The 19,983-nt window shown below is 39.3% G+C and overlaps 1 protein-coding gene across 1 annotated transcript in view; it reads right to left on the reverse strand.

Moving 5' to 3' along the window:
- Positions 1-1,463: 1,463 nt before the first annotated feature.
- The window catches only part of pde11a (phosphodiesterase 11a), a 40,119-nt gene continuing 21,599 nt past the window's right edge, over positions 1,464-19,983 (reverse strand). The window contains exons 11-20 of the mRNA XM_017422754.3: positions 18,908-19,054; positions 18,680-18,787; positions 16,798-16,907; positions 15,475-15,565; positions 12,249-12,349; positions 11,966-12,043; positions 11,820-11,883; positions 10,601-10,675; positions 9,768-9,851; positions 1,464-4,738 (exon numbers count right to left, since the gene is read on the reverse strand). Coding sequence (XP_017278243.1) covers positions 4,505-4,738; positions 9,768-9,851; positions 10,601-10,675; positions 11,820-11,883; positions 11,966-12,043; positions 12,249-12,349; positions 15,475-15,565; positions 16,798-16,907; positions 18,680-18,787; positions 18,908-19,054 — 1,092 coding nt within the window. The 3' untranslated portion in view covers positions 1,464-4,504. The remainder of the gene's footprint in view (positions 4,739-9,767; positions 9,852-10,600; positions 10,676-11,819; positions 11,884-11,965; positions 12,044-12,248; positions 12,350-15,474; positions 15,566-16,797; positions 16,908-18,679; positions 18,788-18,907; positions 19,055-19,983) is intronic.

Here is a 19,983-nt window from a genome sequence, read left to right on the forward strand (position 1 = left end):
TTCCTGACAGGCTTCCCCCCCCCCCTTCTTTCTTTCCTTCTTCTCTCAACACGCAGGCTCATTTGGGAGTCGTCCTCACCCACACAGCCGCCCACACACTGCTGGTTGACGTCACAGCCACACATCAACAGTGATGGAGCTCAGCCTTGAGCAAAAAAATGTTCTGCTGCTGCTGGATTGCAGTTTGATGCCAGCATGTTGTGAATGGATACAGCAGGTATGAGAAAATTCAACGTACTGCTAAATAATGACAGAACCGTCAGTCTTTTATGAGGATTCGTACATGTTTCATGCATTTCTATCTTTTGTAATGCCAACGATATCATACCATTTGCTGTTTTGTGTGAATTCAAATATATCTCAATGAAATGTGCTTGAATCTGCAGAATTTCATTGATACAGTTTGTGTGTAATTATCTATTTAGCCACCAGAGGTCAGCATTGCTGTAGAAGGCAAAGCCAGTAATTGGACCAACTATGTGTAACAGTTCAGATATTTTTACCTCAGTGGATAAGATTACTGCACAACTTTCTGAACAGATGAGCTTGATTCTTATCTGGCGAGGTAAAACCTTTCTCTAAATCAGATGGGTGACATTTTGTTTTTATTTATTTCCAAAAAGCCATTTTGACTAAATTAAAAAGGATTAAAGAGTCTCATCTAACATTGAAATGTATGCACAGTATTTCACCTGGATTTATGATACACAACATCACAACATCTGCATAAATACACACTCAGAGAGAGAGAGACAGAGAGAGAGCATCTTGCTCTGTTTTGACTCTATGGCAACATGTAGCTACAAGCTTATAGTATACTGAAAGTGGCAGGCTTGAATAAAATACAGCAAATTTCCCTTGGTTTATTACAGATCTAACCTGCAAATTAAAGGTTTTGAGAGTTAATATAGAAATCAACTCTTGGCAAAAAAATGCTACATTAGAGTTATCTTTTCTGTCTTTTTTTTTAAATATCCATCTTTAATCTTGTTACAAACCAGGCAAAAGAAAAGGTTAGGTCTATTAAAAAAACATAGACATAGCTTTGTTATAAGCAGGTAAAAAGCCCGTATGCAACTCAATTTGACTTTTCTCAAGATTTTTAATAAAATATAGCCTTGAAATAAATTTTTCCCAATTGTTAAAAACAACATAGTTTCCTCTAAATACACTCAGTTGTTATTCAGATTTTGCAGGGAGGTTGTTGCAAACATCTTGGAGAACCAACCACAGATATAACCATAAATGTTTTATCTCTTCATGATGATTATTTTGAAGGGTAAGAAAAACCCCTCAGAGTTTCAAAACTGGATTAGTAGATGTCAAATTAAAACAATGAGGTCCGCTTATAGATGAATAAAGTTCAAATGATTGTTGTATTTTGTTTGTTTTTGATTCTTGTAGTTCGGAGGCAAATTTAATCGACAATGAAGCTTAAAATCAGAAAAATCAGCAAACACGTGGAAGATTTACTTTTTATTTCAACTCTGAACAGAAACAGAAGCTTGTTTGACCTTTTCATGCCTTGGGTTTCTTTCAGATTTGCCTGCCATGACTAAATCCAGAGTCCAAACTGGAGGAGGAAAAAAAGGAGAAACACAAAAAGCAGGTTACAATGAAAAAAAAAAAAAAGAAGACAAGTAGAAGTTAGCCACACGTGGAGACCTAATAGAAAAATAGAACAGGATATTCATATGTAACTCACTCACCATGATGCAAGAGAATTTAAGTCATGCACGCCTGATGAGATAAAGTGTGTGCTGATTAAAATACGAGGTATTTGTTGGCTCACTTGTTTGCTACATCCTTAGCAAGTGATCGGATTTAACACTGCATAAAACATGCAATTCAAAAACTGTTTCTGGTTGGTTTCAATTAAACTGTTCAAAACAAAAGAAATTAAAAATAAAGTACAGTAAAGCGTACAGATCCATGCCACACAATGTGCACAATAACTCCAGTTAACAAAGCTACAACATAATTCATAAGGCATACCCCTAACTAAAAATAATGCTTGTAATAATAATTGTGAACATATCAAAGTAAAAGCTTTGATATTACATGGGCACTTCAGTTCAGTGTGTCAGTCTTCTACAGAAAGAAAAGCTCTCATATAGTTTGTAGTGTTTGTGAGCTTTGAGAAAAATGTTTGAATTACATAAAAAATAAAGCTGGACCTTTGTAGAAATGACCCCAACAGCTTCTATAAAGACTGAAGACAGGAGGAAATGGTTAGCTTGATCAGAATCAGGAGAAGCAAAGATGTTTCCACCTGATGTTTCCTTGAAATGTGTCGAATAATGTGTTATATAAAGTTTATTAAGATTATTTTTGAATATTCACAGGTGAGTTAATACATAACTTGATGCAACTGACTGAGAGCTGTTCAAACTATCATGATTCATGTTCATTTAGATGATTTATTGAACTGTTTATGAATAAGATGCTTGTTCAAAGGTAACAAACTCCACCTCTAATCCACAGATGAATCCGTACAAAAACTACAAAATTTTTCCCACTTCTGCAAACTACATTCGTGTTATCAACAGCTGTGAGCCAAAATAGTTCCATCTCACTTCTGAGTCATCAGATACGCGTTACCAGAACAGTGCAATGTGCAGAATTATTAGCTAAAACGTGGTCTGTTCCTAAACGTACCCTACAGCTTTTATATCTATACCTGAGCAGATATCAAGTGGGTAAAGTGGTTCAAATTTTTAGTGTCCAAGCTTCCAAAACAAAGTGAAAAAACAAAGGTGTTAGAGTCAATTCACTGCTGCATCCTGTTACACTCTATATTCCCACTCCCTGACGTGTTCACTTCGTTTATATATAGCACACATGTATGTAGCTTAAGTATTTAAATGTGAAATGTTGACATTTTATAAATCCTCTGTTTGTTGAGGTTTGGAATTTTGCCGCCCAGCCTGAGCCTGGTTCTGCTGGTTCTCTTCCTGTTTAAAGGAAGTCATTTCTCTCGACTGTCGGCCCCCATCAGTTTTAGGAATATTGAGCTAAAACCTAATGTACTGATAGCTGACAGTCATTTCTAACACATAATCCGAGCTCTAACAGATCACACAAGATCTCGCAAAATCGCACATATTGTTGCTTTTAAGGTGTGACAAAAATGGCTATAACTCCATAACTTGTCAAGATAAGATCTTAGTTTAAAACCCTTTCATAAAAGGCTGTGAGGGAATTGCACTTCTAGGCTTTTAATAACTGAATTGAAACGGACAGCATGAATGTCTTGGTTCAAGTTATATTTAGAAATTAACCGGATTAGAACTGGACTGGACTGTGTTAAATACAATTATTGCCTCGACAGGAGGGTTCTTGTGAATTGAACTGCACTGAATAGAAACAAATAGCTGCAGTAGGTTGACTTTGTTACCTTTGAACAGAATCAGGCTAACCAATGTCTTCTTTTTATACTTTTAACTCCAAGTCTATCAAACCAGTTAATAAGATAATAACAGTTAACCAGTTAATTTACCAGATAATCATGGGAGTTGTGTGGATCTTCAATCATAAAGAAAAAAAGAAGTTCTAAAAACTTCTAAGGTGACATGTTTTTAATGTTACAGCTGAAGAACCATTAGAGCTGAAGATTTGTCTTGTATAAATAGAAATGATATAAGAACTTTCTCAAGGCACGTTGTGTAGGTGTGTGACAAGTTGAGGACCTGCATTTATAAAACTGGGCAAAATGTATTTCCCGTATGTAAATTAGCTTAATTCTTTGTGGCTAACAAGAGGTCAAGACATACCTGCAGTCATTGGTTTTTCAAATTAATGGCAGAAATACAGCACAGTTTAATGAGTTTCAGTAATATATAGGAACCTCGACAGAGAGGCCATGCATTTTTTCAGTAGGATCTCAAAACAAGGCACAGGAAGGGAGGGAGTGGAAAATTCAATTTGCATTGCAAGCAAGTGTCACAAGTCCTGCTGTTTCTGCACCTCCTCGTCCTTCAAAAGCTCTACAGCCACGTTCCAATCCAGTGCAATGCATACCATTTTTAAACAGCACTTTTAAATAACTCAATAGCCTATTTACAGATTTACAAAAAAAACTTCTTTTTTTTACCCCTGGACAAAATGCAAGCAACATAGAGATACCATAAGCAAAATAAACCACAACAAAAATGTACGTTACACTTCATTTCTTTAGCCATAAATCTGTGCAATACCCAGGATAGTTGGTGTTACTTGACATGTTGACACAGTGGGTTGAGTTTCCTTTCTGACACGGTGTCACCAGCTGATTCATAGCTGCTCAGACAAGCCTGCCAAACACAGCTCTGTCAGCCTTCAGTGCAGGGAACCTGAAGGCAGCAGAAAAACCTCTATGATAGCGCCACACTCAGGTCTAAAGCTCGTCTCTAGTAGCAAAAGCGAAGAGGAGCAGAGCCCAAGAACCTCTGCATGCACTGCCTCTACTGCAGGCTGCATTTAGGAGAAAAAAAGGCCTGGCGTTAAAAGTTGGCCAGGGGGAAAGCTAACTCGCCGCTTTTGACAGTTTGCTTTGAGCGTCGCCGCTGCAGCAGGAAGGGCTGCCAGTTTTGGCCACAGCGCAGCTGCTGGTTTCTGTGGCGTCACCGCCGTACGGACTTGCAGGGGCAGAAACACTCTGGCCACATTGTCTCTTCCTGTTCAGTTCCTCCCATTTGGCCCTGTTTGCTCTGATCATGTCAACCATCGGCTGAAGTTTGGGAGTCAACTTGGCCAAAGTCTAAAGAGAGGAGAGAAAGAACAAAGTTACAGATAAAGGAAATATATTAGTTCTCAGGAGGAATGCAGTGGGATTTAATTTAATTTTTTTTTAGCTTGTTTATGTATTCCTTCCCAGAAAACAATCAAATTATATTAACTGTTTGAGATTAGATTTTATTTTTTGTCGCCTACAGGTTGCTTCCTTCATTTACTACTGATCAGAACCAGTAAGGCAAGGAAACATAAAAGCATGCACCAATAAGAAATGATAGCAAAACATAATACAACTGGGCACCAGATACTTACTGTGTATGTACAAAAAACAGGAGCAATGCTTAACAGTCGTATCTGGAACCTACAAAGTATGTACTGGACATTTACATAACCATACTTACAGAATACTTACATAGGTACCCATGTGGTACATATCTAGTAATTAAAGAATATGTACCTACTATTTACCCTGTAAGTATCTGATGCGTACCTGGTAAGTACTGTGCTGTATTGTGTATTGATACTAAAAAATAAAAACCTTAAAGCTATGGTTAGGATCTTTTAGAGTGGATAGCTCTTTGAATGACGTCAGAACTGATGAGCTCACGGCTAGTCTGGGTGCGGGAGGAACCACAGCAACAACTCCAACCTCAAATACTTCATAATAGTTAATGTGCAGTTGTATAAATCTTTCCACTACCCTCAGTTTCACATTACAGATGTATTCTCAGAGATTTTATGGTTACTTGCTAAGGTAAATGGCAGCAGCAGCTAGCTGTAGCACTTCTGGTGCAACCTGAAAAGTACTACAGCTAGCGCTTTTAAGCTAACGTTTCCGCTTGCGGGTTAAATACTTTTTCATATCAAAAGAAAATTTTTTTCAGCCATTTTTTTTCCCGAAAAGTATTTTGTAAAAAAATCTTCTTGGTCTTTTAAAGTTCAGCAGTTAGTAATGTTTTGTTCTGACGCTCGGCTGTGATTGTGTACGAGCAATTCAGTCTAGATCGGGAGAAAATAAATAAATAAAAAGGAACATTATTCATCAAATTCATACTATAGGCGGAACAAATGAAAAGTAAAGAAAGAATGACCCGTTACAGAAACCAAAACAAACAGCCTCTTGATAGTTTCATTCTTTAAACGGCTGCTCTGTCAAGATTAGAAACACATGTATGACTGAGATTAGTTGCTTTTGTCATTTTTTTCTGTGTTTAGGTGTAACTGGCAGGGAAGGCAAACCCGTCTCCATCCATTTGATAAATTACCCACAAGGCAGGTTTAACACTGTCTTTTGTGTTTGTTGGGTTTTCCAAAGAATTCTGTGTAATTACTTTTTGTTTTGTTAACTTTGCTTTATATGCAAATATAACTTGTGTGTTCAGCTCACAAAACAAGTGCATAAATACATAAATAAACACTTCCGTGCAAAAACATTTTTCTTTTATATGTATTTTGGAAGTGAAATGTAAAAATGTATTCAAACACAAGTAAAAATTCTTTAAAATATAGACTAAAAATGTAAATAAAGTTTGTAAAAATTTTACCAAGGTTTATTTTTAGTATGGCTAACTTTAACTTTAACTTTAACACAACCTAAACTTTCTAACGCCAGTCTGTTGTTTTAGTTCTCAGATTTTTTAGAGGGGATTTTATATTTCTTCATAGACATCATTGGCTGTACATCTACAGCTGATTAACTTCTGAAGTCAACTCAATTCAAGATGTCCGCCTCAGCTAATTCATGGAATGCTAGTTTCCTTCATTCGGTTTTCTGCTTCAATAATCCCACAGTTTTTCAACGATGCTGAACGATCTTCAGAGACCAGGCCTGTTGGGGGTCTGTTGTACGATTTATTCCTTCATTTTGAATCCAGGTTTGGTTTCACTGCAACAACAGAGTCATGTGAAAAATCAGCCTGTTTCAGTCACACTTTCCAGGTTGAAGGGTAGCTCAAAATCTCTCCTCCTCAAAATGATGCCCCAAACCATGACACAGACTCCACAGTGTTTTACAGTTAGCTGTAGACCACACATGTCAAACTCAAGGCCCGCGGGCCAGATCCGGCCCTCTGTAACATTTCATCCGGCCCCGAAGATAACATTTAGATTTCATTAGGTCCGGCCCTCTAGTCAGGCACAGATCAAATCTCTGATTCTTATTTTGCTTAAAAAAACTGAGCCTAATTAGTGAAGTTTTCTCTTGACAGTGATTTAGAAGCCAATAATATAGAGTTTTAATTTCTGTATGTTAATGTTAAAAAATTCATTTAAAAGCTGAGTGAGGCATATGAAATGACTGCTAAAGATGTACTTTTTGAAGTTTGATCTATTTGTCTGTTTATTAAAGTATGTTTGCTCTAAATTCTGTATAATCTGTAACTGGGAAACCAAGAAAACATCTAAAACCAAGGTTAATTTATGTAATTTGTAATAGATATTGATCATGATAGGCCCTTGGCTAGGACCAAATTTTTAATTTTGGCCCCCTTGCGTCTCTGGGTTTGACACCCTGCTGTAGACACTGACCGTCTCACCTCTCTCCAGACCTCCTCTGCACATTTTGCCAATTTAGGACAAAAGTTGCAAATTTGGATCCAGAACTTCGTGAGCTTAGTTGCTTCAGGTTTTCAGTCAGTTTTTTATTTTTTATTTTTGTGTGTGTGGCTTTTGTCCCTGTTTCCTTTTCTTCAGATTGACTTTTTCACAGCCACTTCGTTACTGAGACAGTTTCTGATGAAGCTTTGACACTACGGATGGATCATCAGGAGGATTATTCACCGCTCAGGTTCTGTATTTTGTGTTTTCTGAATTGTTTTCTAATTCTTAAAAGCATTACTTTCAGATACTCGTAACAAAGAACCTAAAGGTCCAATTTAAATGTGAATCTTTGCTAAGCTGTCTGTAGACACAATACGGATTCATCTCTTGAGTTTAGGTGGTTTCTTCTTTCCTGCTTGAATGAATCTTGGGTCAACGTTAAGTGGCTTAACATACAACTAAAACATCACAAAAATCACATATGTTTACAACTCTCATATGCAAATTAATTCGCTCCATAAACAAATTTAACAAATCTGATATTTTAGTTTCATTTGTTTTCTTGGGGTTTCCTAATCTACATTTATCCCTCCTGAGGTCACATCTGGTGATGCTATTATGCAGAAAAGAGATTATTGAGGGTTCCCAATTATTTATACTCTCCTGTTTACCTGAGCGTTGAGTAAATCTGTTCCAAACGATTCGTTTACAGCTTTAAAAGAAGTTTATTTTTCCTCCTCTGCAGTCCACCCCCTCTCACGGACACAGACTAGTCTCAGAGGAGAAAGAAAAAAGTCTGTCACATGGTGGGGCACAAAGGTTATATAATCGAGGATTAACATCCCAAAATGTCGGGAGCCACCACCAGGATAAGGAGATAAGCGAGATCAAGAACAAAATCCTCTTCGCCCACGGACAAAAAACCCTGCCGCCTCTGAACTTTCTCTGTTCGCCCCCCTTTTGCAAGTTTAATTGGCAGCAGCGTGATTGTGAGCTCCATATCTGCATTCTCCAAACATCAGCTTTTTACATGAGGCAGGATGGAGAGAAACCCCCCCCACGCAGACAACACACACACACACACACACACGTGTTGGATGCTTTCTGTCTTCACATCACAGACAGTAGGAATGATAAAACAAGAGCCCTGCAAAGATTAGTCTGCTCTGAGTTTTGACACAATGATCTTGGGATAATTCAGCCGTCACGAACGTGATCCATGGTTTGTTTTTAACTCACAATGACTGAAAGTAATGTGTTGCTGTGTAGTTTAACAGCCCAGAAAGCCCAGAAAATCACTCAGCGCCGTGATAATGAGTAATTCATTTCAGCCTCGACTCCTTTAACGACTCCCCCTTCTGTCGGACTTCCACGAGTTTAACTTCAACACGTCTCGTGCCTTAACAGACCTGATCTCCTCAGAAAGTCAGCCTTCTCCTTCCTCCCACACAGTGGGAGGGGCAAATGATGTCATTCAGAAGCACATTTATTACCATTCCAGCAAGTTTTGACCTGTCAGACTGATTTCTGACCAATTCAGATTTCTTAAACTATAACTAGTAGCTTAGAAACGTAGTTCTTTTTCTTTTAACTACCCTTTTGCTACTTTTACCTGCTAGCTGCCGTTTTGATACGTTTATTTTAGCTAGCCTTTAGCTGCTTTGAGCTTTCAGCTGGTGTTCTGCTTTTTTTAGCTTTAAAAACTCAGTTTCAGCAACTTTCAGCAAAGTCGCTCAGCACTCAGCATTCACACTGTTTCAATAGAAAATGCAGCATCTCGAGTTTGATTGAATTTAATTTTTGTGTTTAAAGTAAAATATAAATATATATATAACAAAAAAAGCAAAAACATCTCCAAAACAGCACCAGGTTACAGAGCTTTCTTCTTTCTGTGTCACTGGGAATCTATAAATGTCCTCCAGAATATTAAAAACCTTATCTCATTATAATGTATAAAAGTTTCCTGTTCTAACAATACTTTTTCACATTATAATATTAATTTTTGTCTGAATGGTCCAGGAGAGAGAAAAAACAAGGATTTCTGAGTCACCATCAAGCTGAGACTCTTAATAATAATGAATAATATTTCTTTAGAAGATCCTTCAGTAAAATAAGGCAGCTTTTTGTGTGTTTTAGGCCTGTTTGCAGCCAAAATCCAGCCTGCAGGGCACTGACTTATCAACAGGATTCACCCTGACTAACATTCCTGCTTTATTCACACAGTTCTCTGAGCTTCCTCGCAGTCACCCGCTTTGCTCTGCTCAAAAGAACGGGCCGTAACCTTGAAGCTGTTTCAGAGCTTTCGATGAAAAGATCTTTTTTTTTTCTGAGGGAGAGAAAGAGAGCGAGAGACATCTGGGGCTGCAAAGCAAGTCGAATGGCGACAGATTCACTGCTGGCGTCAGCGAGGGACAATAACGGGGTGAAAGGAAAGCGTCCGCTGATGTCAGAGGCGGATGTGTGTCACAAGTGTGACACAGTGAAGGCCGGCGAGCAGCTCATCGTCTGAATGTTACCTCATACAGCGGAGCGCAAATTCCATCAATCCACTCCAGCTGAAGCCCCGGGAGCTCATCCTTCCTGTTGCGGTCAAATATGGCCTAAAACACACACACATATTAAAAGACACAATTTGTTTTCTTCTATATTTTTCAGGCTGATAGAGATTTGGCTTGAGTGAATTCTCCTTTGGCTCCCCGGTTTCTTTCACACACACACATTTCCCTTCTCTGTCATCCATGCAGCCTGAGCTTAAGAAGCTCCGCTGAGGCTGTGCTTCAGAGATAGTTACCAGGCTACGAATCAGAAGTTAATATTTCATTCCCAACACCCACACACGGAAGAGCTAAAGGTTTGACACAAGCAGCAAACCCGAGGCTGCTGAATTAGTTATTTCAAAAAGAGGGAGTCAATGTGGCCTGACTCGATTACTTAACAGTCATTAATTGCATCCAGAAAGCTGCAGGTTTTCTCCTGTTAGGATTTGAAACACTCTTCTACCAGCTGCAGCTCTCGGGTTTGTAAAAATATTTTTGAATAAAGAACTAGATTTTACACTTTTTTAAACGTAAATGAGAAGAAAAATAAAGTTCTGTGTGTTTGCAGATCAGTGAATGGAAAATCAGTTGAAGATGTAGTTTTTTTTTAGCGCGGTAACAGAGCAACAGAGGGGTCGGGCTGACTGCACACTTTTCTCACGCGAAGAAACACGAGCTCTCGTGTTTCCTACGCGGCCTGTGCGTTTTGGAACTGCAGAGAAAACGCATCTTTGCTTTGGCATCATCAGCTCTTCGAGGGCACAGAGGTGAGGGGGAACTGCAAAAAGCTGAGCTGGTTTGATTGTACTCACAGAGGGCGTGAGCTTCAGCTCCAGGCGTTCTCTGTCACCTTGCTCGAAAAACTCGCTCGTCACTAACTCTGCGACCTGAGAAGAGAGGGAGAGTTGTGTATCTTAGAGGCTGTAGCTGTCATGAATTCTAGTAATTTTTGAGTTTGTGTTTGGCTTTGGTTCTTGGTTCTTTGTTTTTTCTGGTTTCAAGGGTTATGTTTCCTTGTTTCTGATTTATGCTTCTGTTTGAGTTTCATTTTTTTTGTTATTTATTCATTTTTCCTTGCATCATCATTCACTTCTCCTCTGTTTATCTCATCTTCTTGCCACGCCCATCTTCACCTGTTTCTAGTTGTATCACTCACCTGTGCTCACTTCCCCTGATTACCCCCGTCTTTAAAACCCGGTCACCTTCGCCACTTCCTCGCTGGTTCGTTCTTTCTGTTTGCAGTATTGGCCCTTGTGTTCCCTTGCCCAGGCAAGTTCTGCTCCTTGTTTTTCTGTTTATTTTTGCTGCCTCGTCAGCCTCTTGTTTTCTTTTATTTAATGAATCAGTTTTGTTTTTTATGATGAGTCTGCATTCTGGGTTCATCTCGCTCACCAGCGCTCATGACAGCAGCAAATGAAAATTTGCCTAAAACTGTCTAATTATCGCCCTCCTCTGAGAGGAATAATGTTTTGTCTGTGTGTATGTGCACGTTCCTCTGTTCACTTGGCAATTTATCGGACAGATTTTACTGAAAAGTAATCACTGGATGCTCAACAGTTTTACAGACATTGAGCAAAACCTTGGCGTAGCAGTAGCTGAAAGTCATCCCCAACACTCTGACAGCTAATAGATCACATCTGTTTTTAAAACTTATTATTAGAGTCAACCCTGTTTGTCTGTTAACAAAATGTCTCATGAGCCAACAGACGGATTTTAATGAAACACTCAGAAAGTAATCACTGGATTCATTAACGTTTGGAATCAATCCACTTAAAGATGGCCGCCCCATCCAACCAACCTTAGAAAATACAAAAATGGCTACAACTCAGCTAGTTTTACAGACATGAAGTTGAGGTTTGATGTGGTCGTATAGCTAAAACTGAAATCCAACACGTTTTCTAAGCACTAAGATCTTTGCTTAAAATGTTGGCATCTTCTTTTGGAGTCATATCTCTCTGTCTGTTAGCAAATTATCTCATGAACCATTGGACGGATTTTAAAGAAACTCTCAGAATTTTGTGTACTTGTCACCTTGCGCGATATTTCCCAGGGCTTCGTGACAGCACCGAGATCGCACGCTGTCATCATCATAGATCTGAGAAGAGAACAGGTTATTTTAAGCCTTAAGGAGTTTGCGGTGTCCTTTCACTTTTAGCGACACAAAGAGGCGACTCCACCTGCACATGTCTCTGTGGGCCTTAACGTTCCAGTTGTACTCTCCTTTTTTCACCAGCTCAAAGAATGTGTTTCTTTTCCTGAAGTGAAACAACAAAAAGAATCTTATCCAGTTGTGAATGACAAAAAAAAATCCACAAGGGGGCAGTGTTAGCTAAAACAAACCCCTCTGTGCACACAGACAGGTCCAGAGGTTGGCGTTCTTCGCTGGAAACGTGCCAGTGCTCTGGACTCTGTGGATGTCTCACTTACAGATTAATAAGCAGTGGGTTTAGCAGAACATACTCAAAGTACAGAGTGAGGTCCGTGGCCAGAATCGACTGTTTCAGCAGCTGCATGAGGTCGCTGTACTCTGTGGACGACAGGTTGGAGAAGATGTTGTGACCCTGTGGAGACACGAAAAGAACCTATGACCCGACTGCAAACAGAGCTTCATATCAAAAGAACATCTGTTTTACTTAAGCTAATACGTAAAGTATGTTCAACCAAAACAGCTCCCAACATGTTGAGAAATTAATAGATAAACTTCTGTCAGCGTCAAATAATCCAGATTCAGCTGGACTTTGATCGCAGTTTGCTTTCAACACAAACTTTGGACTGAGAGGTAAAAGGCTCCCCCAGCTGCGCGGTTACTGGTGTTTGTGTCAGAAGTGTTAGTGTAAACAGATCTGTTGCTCTCAGTTACAGAAACCTTTTTTTTTTCATTGATGATTAAGGAGGTTGTAGCATAAAATACTAGGGATTCTATAAAAAAAAACAAGTTGTAAAGTCGGCCTCCCTTTTATCTTGATGCTGTGGTGAAGCATTTTTCTGACCAAACAAAACCAGACGTGACTGCATACACACACACCCACACACACACACATTCACCCTGGAGAACTTTGTTGACTTTAAATTGAGCCAACTAGCTCCTGCTGCTTCAGTCAAAGGCGTCTCTGCTTTAGCCTCTGCAGCTGCAGCCACATAACCAGGTCTAGTTTTCGTTTACAGGCTCATCGCCACCGCGATGATTTTTCAAAACAGGACACAGCACACAGACGTTTTCCATAACAACAATCCCGCTCCTTTTAAGCCACGGCAATAGGGAGCAAAACTGAGGCTGCGTGCCGAATCATTTTCTCCATTTGTGCTGTCTTCTCCAACTGAGTGCTAAATTCCTGCACAATGTAAAGCCGCCGTCTTTCTGCTTTCATCCAAAGCAGCAATCTCCACTTTAACACATTCAAATCTATTCTCTGGGTCAGAGAAAAAAGCATACATTTTGCTTTTCTTATAAGTGCTGCTACCTTGAAACATCTAAATCTTCTAGCAGCAGCTCAGACAGCATCGCAGCTGATCATTTCAAAACTCTTTCATCAGAGCTGGCGTTACACGTCTGTAATGCTAAATCATGCAACGCCACGATCATCAGTGTTGAGTTCGGTTCTGTAAGAACAACTAGTACTATTAGAAAGTTTTTTTTGCAAGAATCCCTATATTTAGATTAATTGGATCTGTGCAGGGGAAGTAATCAGCTCATCATGAAAGCAGGTTTTTGACTCATTCATTCAACACTTTTCTGAAGGATGTTTTGGAAATGAACAAAGCTTTTTTTAAAACTAGATATCCACCGATTAAAACAGAAAATATCAGCTCTGAGTATTTCTCGGAACGCGCCTGTGACTCCTTTCACCAGCTCGTGGGTTCCCATGAAATATTGAACCATCTAGCAGCAACGACACAAAGCACATCTGTCATTCTGTCTGAGCTGGAGCAGGTGGAGGAGGGAGGCCAGGGTAGAGAGAAAAATAAACAACAACAGGGAAAATGAGAGATACGAAGGTAACGAGTGATGTTTCAAAGTTTACACTTGCATCAACAGCTTGTGGAGGATCGCCGTCTCTTCTGCTTGAATCAGCCCCACTGTTCATTTGTATGCTAATTAGCGGAGGACAACGGCAGTTCCACCCCACTATCAACAGACACCAACATGATATCCTGAGCAAACATTTGTCAGCTTACTGTGCTGTCAGCACCGTGATAATGAAGCTGCTGGAAGTCCCCCCCCCCCCTCCTCGTCCCAGCTGCTACCTGAAAACGCCTCCAATTACAACTCCACCAAACCCATTCACCTGGTAAAACGTCTTTCTCAACCAATTACCAGCGAATCTATCACCTCTGTAATTACATTGATTTGAGGGCAGTGTGACTTATTTGTTTACTCGCTCACATGTTGCACACACGTGGATGCCTTTAAGCACCGAGAGCACAGATTCATTCATGTTTAGGGGACAATTATTTACATCTTTTCATTCACTTACACTCAGCTCTGGCAGATGAAGGACAATAACAATATTTCTAAGTGTTTATTACACCACAGTGGATTTAAAGTGAAGTCATTCAAATGTAACTGGAGTACAAAGTTATAGTAGGTATTGAAAAGATATTTCAAAGGTGTGGCTTTGAACGGCTGTCAAACATTGGGTCCAGGAGGAGCAGCGTGGCTTTTGTCTGGGTCATGAAACAGTGGCCCACTTTATTTATTGTTTATTTGTATAGGAACAAGTGTTAAGTATTAACAAATACTGTACACTATTACATTTACAGCCCAGGCTAATTTTCAATGCACATCCTTAGATGGGCCTTATCAGATCTTTACCCTTGCAGGGAGTTTGACCCGTCTGCACGTGTTTTGTGGATTAGGAGATGGCTTGTGATCGTGTTCTCTAAGGGATTCTGTAGTAAGGGGTGCTGGAGTCACTTGTAAGGGCTATCCGTGATTCAAACTCAGTTATCGCCGGGGGAGAGGGACGCCTGGGGACAAATATATTGTTCCACCATTCTAAGAGTTTGCCAAATCAATCTTTTCATGTCCTTTAGGCTTTAAGATGGCTTGCAACTTTATTCTTTGAGCAATGTTGGAGCTGTTGTGGACTGTCAAGCATAATGCAGATGTGTTGCACAGCAATGCAGTTTAGTTGCAGAAGAATAGCTCAGACTACAAATGAGTTGTTTCCGGTGAAGTGTATTCTTCTAACACACAGAAAATACCAGGCGACACAATACAGTAAAGCCAAAAACCCACAAATCATGAATTGACCTCTGCCATCAGCAGTGTAAAACCTGTCAACAGTGGTAAATTTTGTTTTAATACCATGAAACAATGGTAGTTTTGCTCAAGGTTATCATTCTGGCTCATGATTATGTGAACATGTAATGCACATATAGATGTTAGTGTATTTACTATGTGCACTCAGAATACAGTCTTATGCAACAGTTATCCAATAAATGGTGTAAATTTCAGTTTCTGCTGAAAAGATAAACTATAGATTTACTTGTTTCTTTTGGCTGTAGGCTGCAGTATCAAATATATGTTGCCTCCAAGAGTGACAGAGGTCGAAGGCTCTGTTGCCGGTGGTGTTTGTAATCACATAAAAACAAAAATGTGCTGAACAACTACAACATACAATGTTGAGCATTAGCAGAAAGTGAACGTGAACTGCATTGCACCAGATATCTGAACACAACACACCTCGCTCTGCAGGATCATAACGGCGTGGTTAAAGTGGTGGTGCTCCAGGGTAGCAGAGGTCCCATAAAGCAGAGCGAGGGCTGAACCCGTCCTGCCACACACAGGGCAAAACACACACATTAGGATTACCAAGGAGGGACAGCGTAATCAATTTTCGAACAAAAAGTCTGCTGTGACTCCGCCACCAGTTCACTCTGTTGGCGATTTATGAGTCAATAATAAAATCAGCTTGAGACTCATAACCAATACTGCAGTTAAAACAAAAATATGAAGCATTGATTTTGGTCAGTAACTTAAAAAAGCCCTCGTATAACATGGGAGTGGTGTACTTAAAGTGATAGTACAACTCTTTTGAAGTGATGTTCTGTGGAAAGGGTATAAACAATTAGTATCTTACCTGTTTTGGACAGCTATTTAAACAACTTTAAATTGCAGAAACAGAGTTTAATCCAGACTAAATTTGGTCCTTACCAGCTAGTTCAAGAACAAAATGGAACGCTGCCATCTTGAAACAACTCCAATCTTAAACAGTTCATATAAAAAGCTATTTTATTAAACTTTAGTTTTGTCAATTTTGCTACTCCGACACAATTATTATGTTAGTCCTTTTTGAATAACATAACATTCAACAAGGCTGTGCTCTGTAGCACTTCTGCTTACAAATAATAAGAGAACTCTACCAAAATAACTTTGTAATGTGAAACTAACAGCAATGTAAAGGTTTATAAAAGAGCTTTTACATGAAATGTTGTGAAATTACTGAGAGTGAAGCTGTGTGAGAGTAGAGTTGTTGGTCTTGTCTTAACTTGGATAAACCATTTGCTCATTAATCCGGTCATAATTAAACTCTAAATCTCCAAACTGAGTTTCTTCAAAGAGCTATCTAGAGCAGGTAAGATATTGCTTGTTTATACCCTTTTCAGAGAACATCATCTGACCTGAATCCAGTGTTTGGGATATATCATTATTAGAATTTAAAAAAAGAAGAAAAACATTAATAAATAACATATTTTTGTTACTTTGTTTTCACTTTGCTTTTAGATTGAGTTAAATCATCTCTGTGAGGGAAGAATACTTGGCTTTTAAAAGGCTTAAAACTGGTTTTACCAGATGAATTAAATGAATTAGCTGCATCTAAAGTCTCTTAGTTAAACAGAGTCTTATATAAGCCCTAACAACTTCCCAGCTGACTTTTGCTGATCTGAGCTGGATTACTGCAGACTGCTGCATCCAGGAAAACACACTATAGACAGTCTGCAAGAGGCAGTGTATTTATGTGTGTGTGTTTTGCAGCAACAGAAGAAGACATTTAGGTTCACTCACTTGGCCTGAAAAGCATTGTTGGTGCCCCTGTGGTCCAAATCGTGGCACACACAGCCTACAATGAGAGCTAAGATCTCCAGCTCTGTCAGCGTCTCCTGGAAACCCGCCGTCTGATTGGCACAGAGGACACAAGCACACACTCATATGCCGCAACACTCAATGAAGTTGTGAGTACATTGAATAAAAATGAAAACAAAAAAGGAAAACAAAAAAAAAAAAACGTTTCAGCAGCAGCACCATTCTGAAATAAAGCATCTTCCTAAAATGCCAGTGGGACTGCAGATGAATGGCTTCTGGAGACCACGTGCTGAGAGAGTCACGATGGGTCATTGCAGGGATAGCAGCGAAGATGGCAAGGCTCTCAGCTCACTCGTTAAAATGCACGGCAGGAGAACAGAGGATCCCAGAACAGCTTACACACGACTATTTTATTTCCCCCTGCCAATAATCGATTCAGATGAGGTGCTGCACATTAAAGGCTGCGTTTAATGAAATAAACGACTGCAATGTTTGTGTAAGAGCATGTGTGAACATGATGAAGTAAAGGAACTATACTGAATAACTCTCTTGGGAGACAAACATATCTACACAAAAATGACTGTCTGTACAGTTAATAATACATTGACTCATAATTTAAATACCAGTGATTTGATCTCAGCTGTTAAATGTAAATTTTAATTAAACTTTAATGAATATTTTAATGTAATAAAGCATAAATCACTGGCTCATTCGTCTGCTGCTCACTTGTCCAGTTAATCTTCTGCAACCTGCCATTTTTCATTTTCACTACCATCTTCCCTTACTGTACTTCGGATCATTACACCGATTTAAAAACCTGTTTATTCTAGTCAAAGAAATAAGTAAATAAAATAAACTGCAAAAACACAAACATTTATTCTTTTATAGTTTCAGATCAAAATGCCTTGGACGTCTTGAAAACAGTAAATCTGTAATGAATTCAAGTTTTTTTGAGTCTTGTTTTTCTGTTTTCAGGGGTTGTTTTCTTTTATGTTTCAGTTTGGGTTTATTGTTGCTTTTCTTTTATTTTTTAGTCGTTTTGGTTTAGTCCTTGTTCTTGTTGTCTTTGTTTCTTGTCATTCTCCACTTGTCCTCAGTCAGTTACTTGTTTACCTGCCACGCCCATCTCCACCTGCCCCTAATTGTAATCACTCACCTGTGCCCACTTCCCCTAATTATCCTCTGTCTTTAAAACTCGGTCATCTCCTCCATTTACTCACTGGTTCAGTGTTTGCTTGTTGCTTCATGCGGTGTCTGGTTACGTATGTTTCAATAAGCTATTGAAATTTAAAATGTGTTTTTTTTTATGTCTTAATCAAAAAAAGTTAAAAAATTGTGAATTTTTAGGTTTTTTTATTTTTTTCTTACTAAATAAAGATAAAGAGTCTTGGATGCACAACGCAAACATTGTGTTGGTGTAGTTTTGACTTCTAAATCTTATTTTGTTTGAATATTTCAAAAATTAAACAAACTTGGGGAAAAAAATCTAATAAAAAAAAAATCACGTTATGGCCTGTTTTGTGCTTTACAGTCACATAATGAAACAGAAAAACACATTTTCTACCACTTTCAGTCACGAAATTATCTCTGGTTTAATCATTACAAAAAAATGCATTTTAAGTTTTATGTAAATTCTTATTCTAATTGGTGCAAATCTTCTCTTTATATGTTAGGCTTTTGGTTTTCTTTATTTAACTATAATCTATATCTATAATCCACAGATGCTGTGTGTGTTTACTCAGAGCAAATGATCAGCATTGCTGCTCAGACCATCTGAGAGTTTTCTCAGAGACAATTAACTGTATGAGCATGTCTCATAAACGCCTTAAGGAAACTGTTGCGTTATAGTTCACGGGATGTTTACCGTTAGCATAGCAAACATGCACTGGCAGACGTTGAATGCGTGCCTCCAGTTATGGTAGAGGACCAGTCTGTAGTTTTTCCTGACAGTCAGCAGCCATCTGCAGAGCGTCTGGAGGGGAAGACGGGGCAGAGAGAGAGATGAGCACACGGGTCAGCTGTCTTCATGAGGACACACAACAGCACTCAGGGCAAATTCAGCCGAGTACTCACAGAAAGTCAGCGAGCTCACCTCGTAGTCGATCTTAAATTTCTGCACCATTCCTAGCTCTATGAACATTCTCAGAGCAGCCGTTATCATGGCGTCGACGTCCAGGGAGAAATCATCAAAGGAGAGTTTATCAATGCCGAGCTCGCAGACCAGGGGGATGTTAGCAGCCTGTTTCATCATGACGAGAGAAAACAAAGAGGAGGAATGAGAACATGAGCCCACAGAGCGGGAGTGGAGAGGGAGGTCAGTGGAAGCTGTGCCATTTTTGGATGATGATACATGAAAATGGGAAGACATGCTAATTAAGACTCTGAGGCCTCGTTTACAGGGAGGTGAAATTAATGAGGGAGCTTCTTTGTTGTTTACTTTCAGAGCTCATTGATAAACGGAGTTGTGCAATGGTAAAGATCAACGGCGTTCTTAGTATTTAAAGAAAAATAAGGGTCCAATTATACACACGTTCTTCTGTCTTTAATAACTGCAAAACCTATCTGAGCAGGAAATGTCCTCCGTGCCCCTTGTCACCGTTTACAAAATGTCCATTTCAAGCTTTTAAACCTCCACTCTATTTACATAAAGCACTCTTACCAATGAGTGTCATAGTTTCAGTGCAGCTGTGTCTCTTTTCTCCGATTACAGGCACCAGAGCCCGATGTTTCCCTCGCAAATATTTGCCTGTCAGGTCAGTAGGTATTCTACTTTTCTTAATTCACAGCTGCGGGTGAGAAAATGTCAACCAGGTTTGTTTGTCTCTGTGCTTTGCACTCCAGTGGAATCCCAGGCAAGTGAACTCAATAAGGCGCCGTATGTAGAGCAGTTATGAAAGAAAGTGGAGGGGGGGAGGAAGCAGAATGCGGTGCTGAATGAGGGGGGGGCTGGAAGATCACACGAGCGCACCAGAGACCGGGAATCCTACTATACGGTGATGGCCACGAGGGAAAATCCTGCACATAAAAGTGCAAGAAAATAGGTCATATCTATATTTCAGAAATGTCATGCCAATTAAAAATGCAGATCTTTTCGGTATTTCCATCTTTCTAAATAATGCATGGAAAATGATTGCTCATTGATTGAAGCAATCCATCTCAAATGCCACA

This window comes from Kryptolebias marmoratus, linkage group LG6, assembly GCF_001649575.2.
Source record: "Kryptolebias marmoratus isolate JLee-2015 linkage group LG6, ASM164957v2, whole genome shotgun sequence".
NCBI classification, from domain to species: Eukaryota; Metazoa; Chordata; class Actinopteri; order Cyprinodontiformes; family Rivulidae; genus Kryptolebias; species Kryptolebias marmoratus.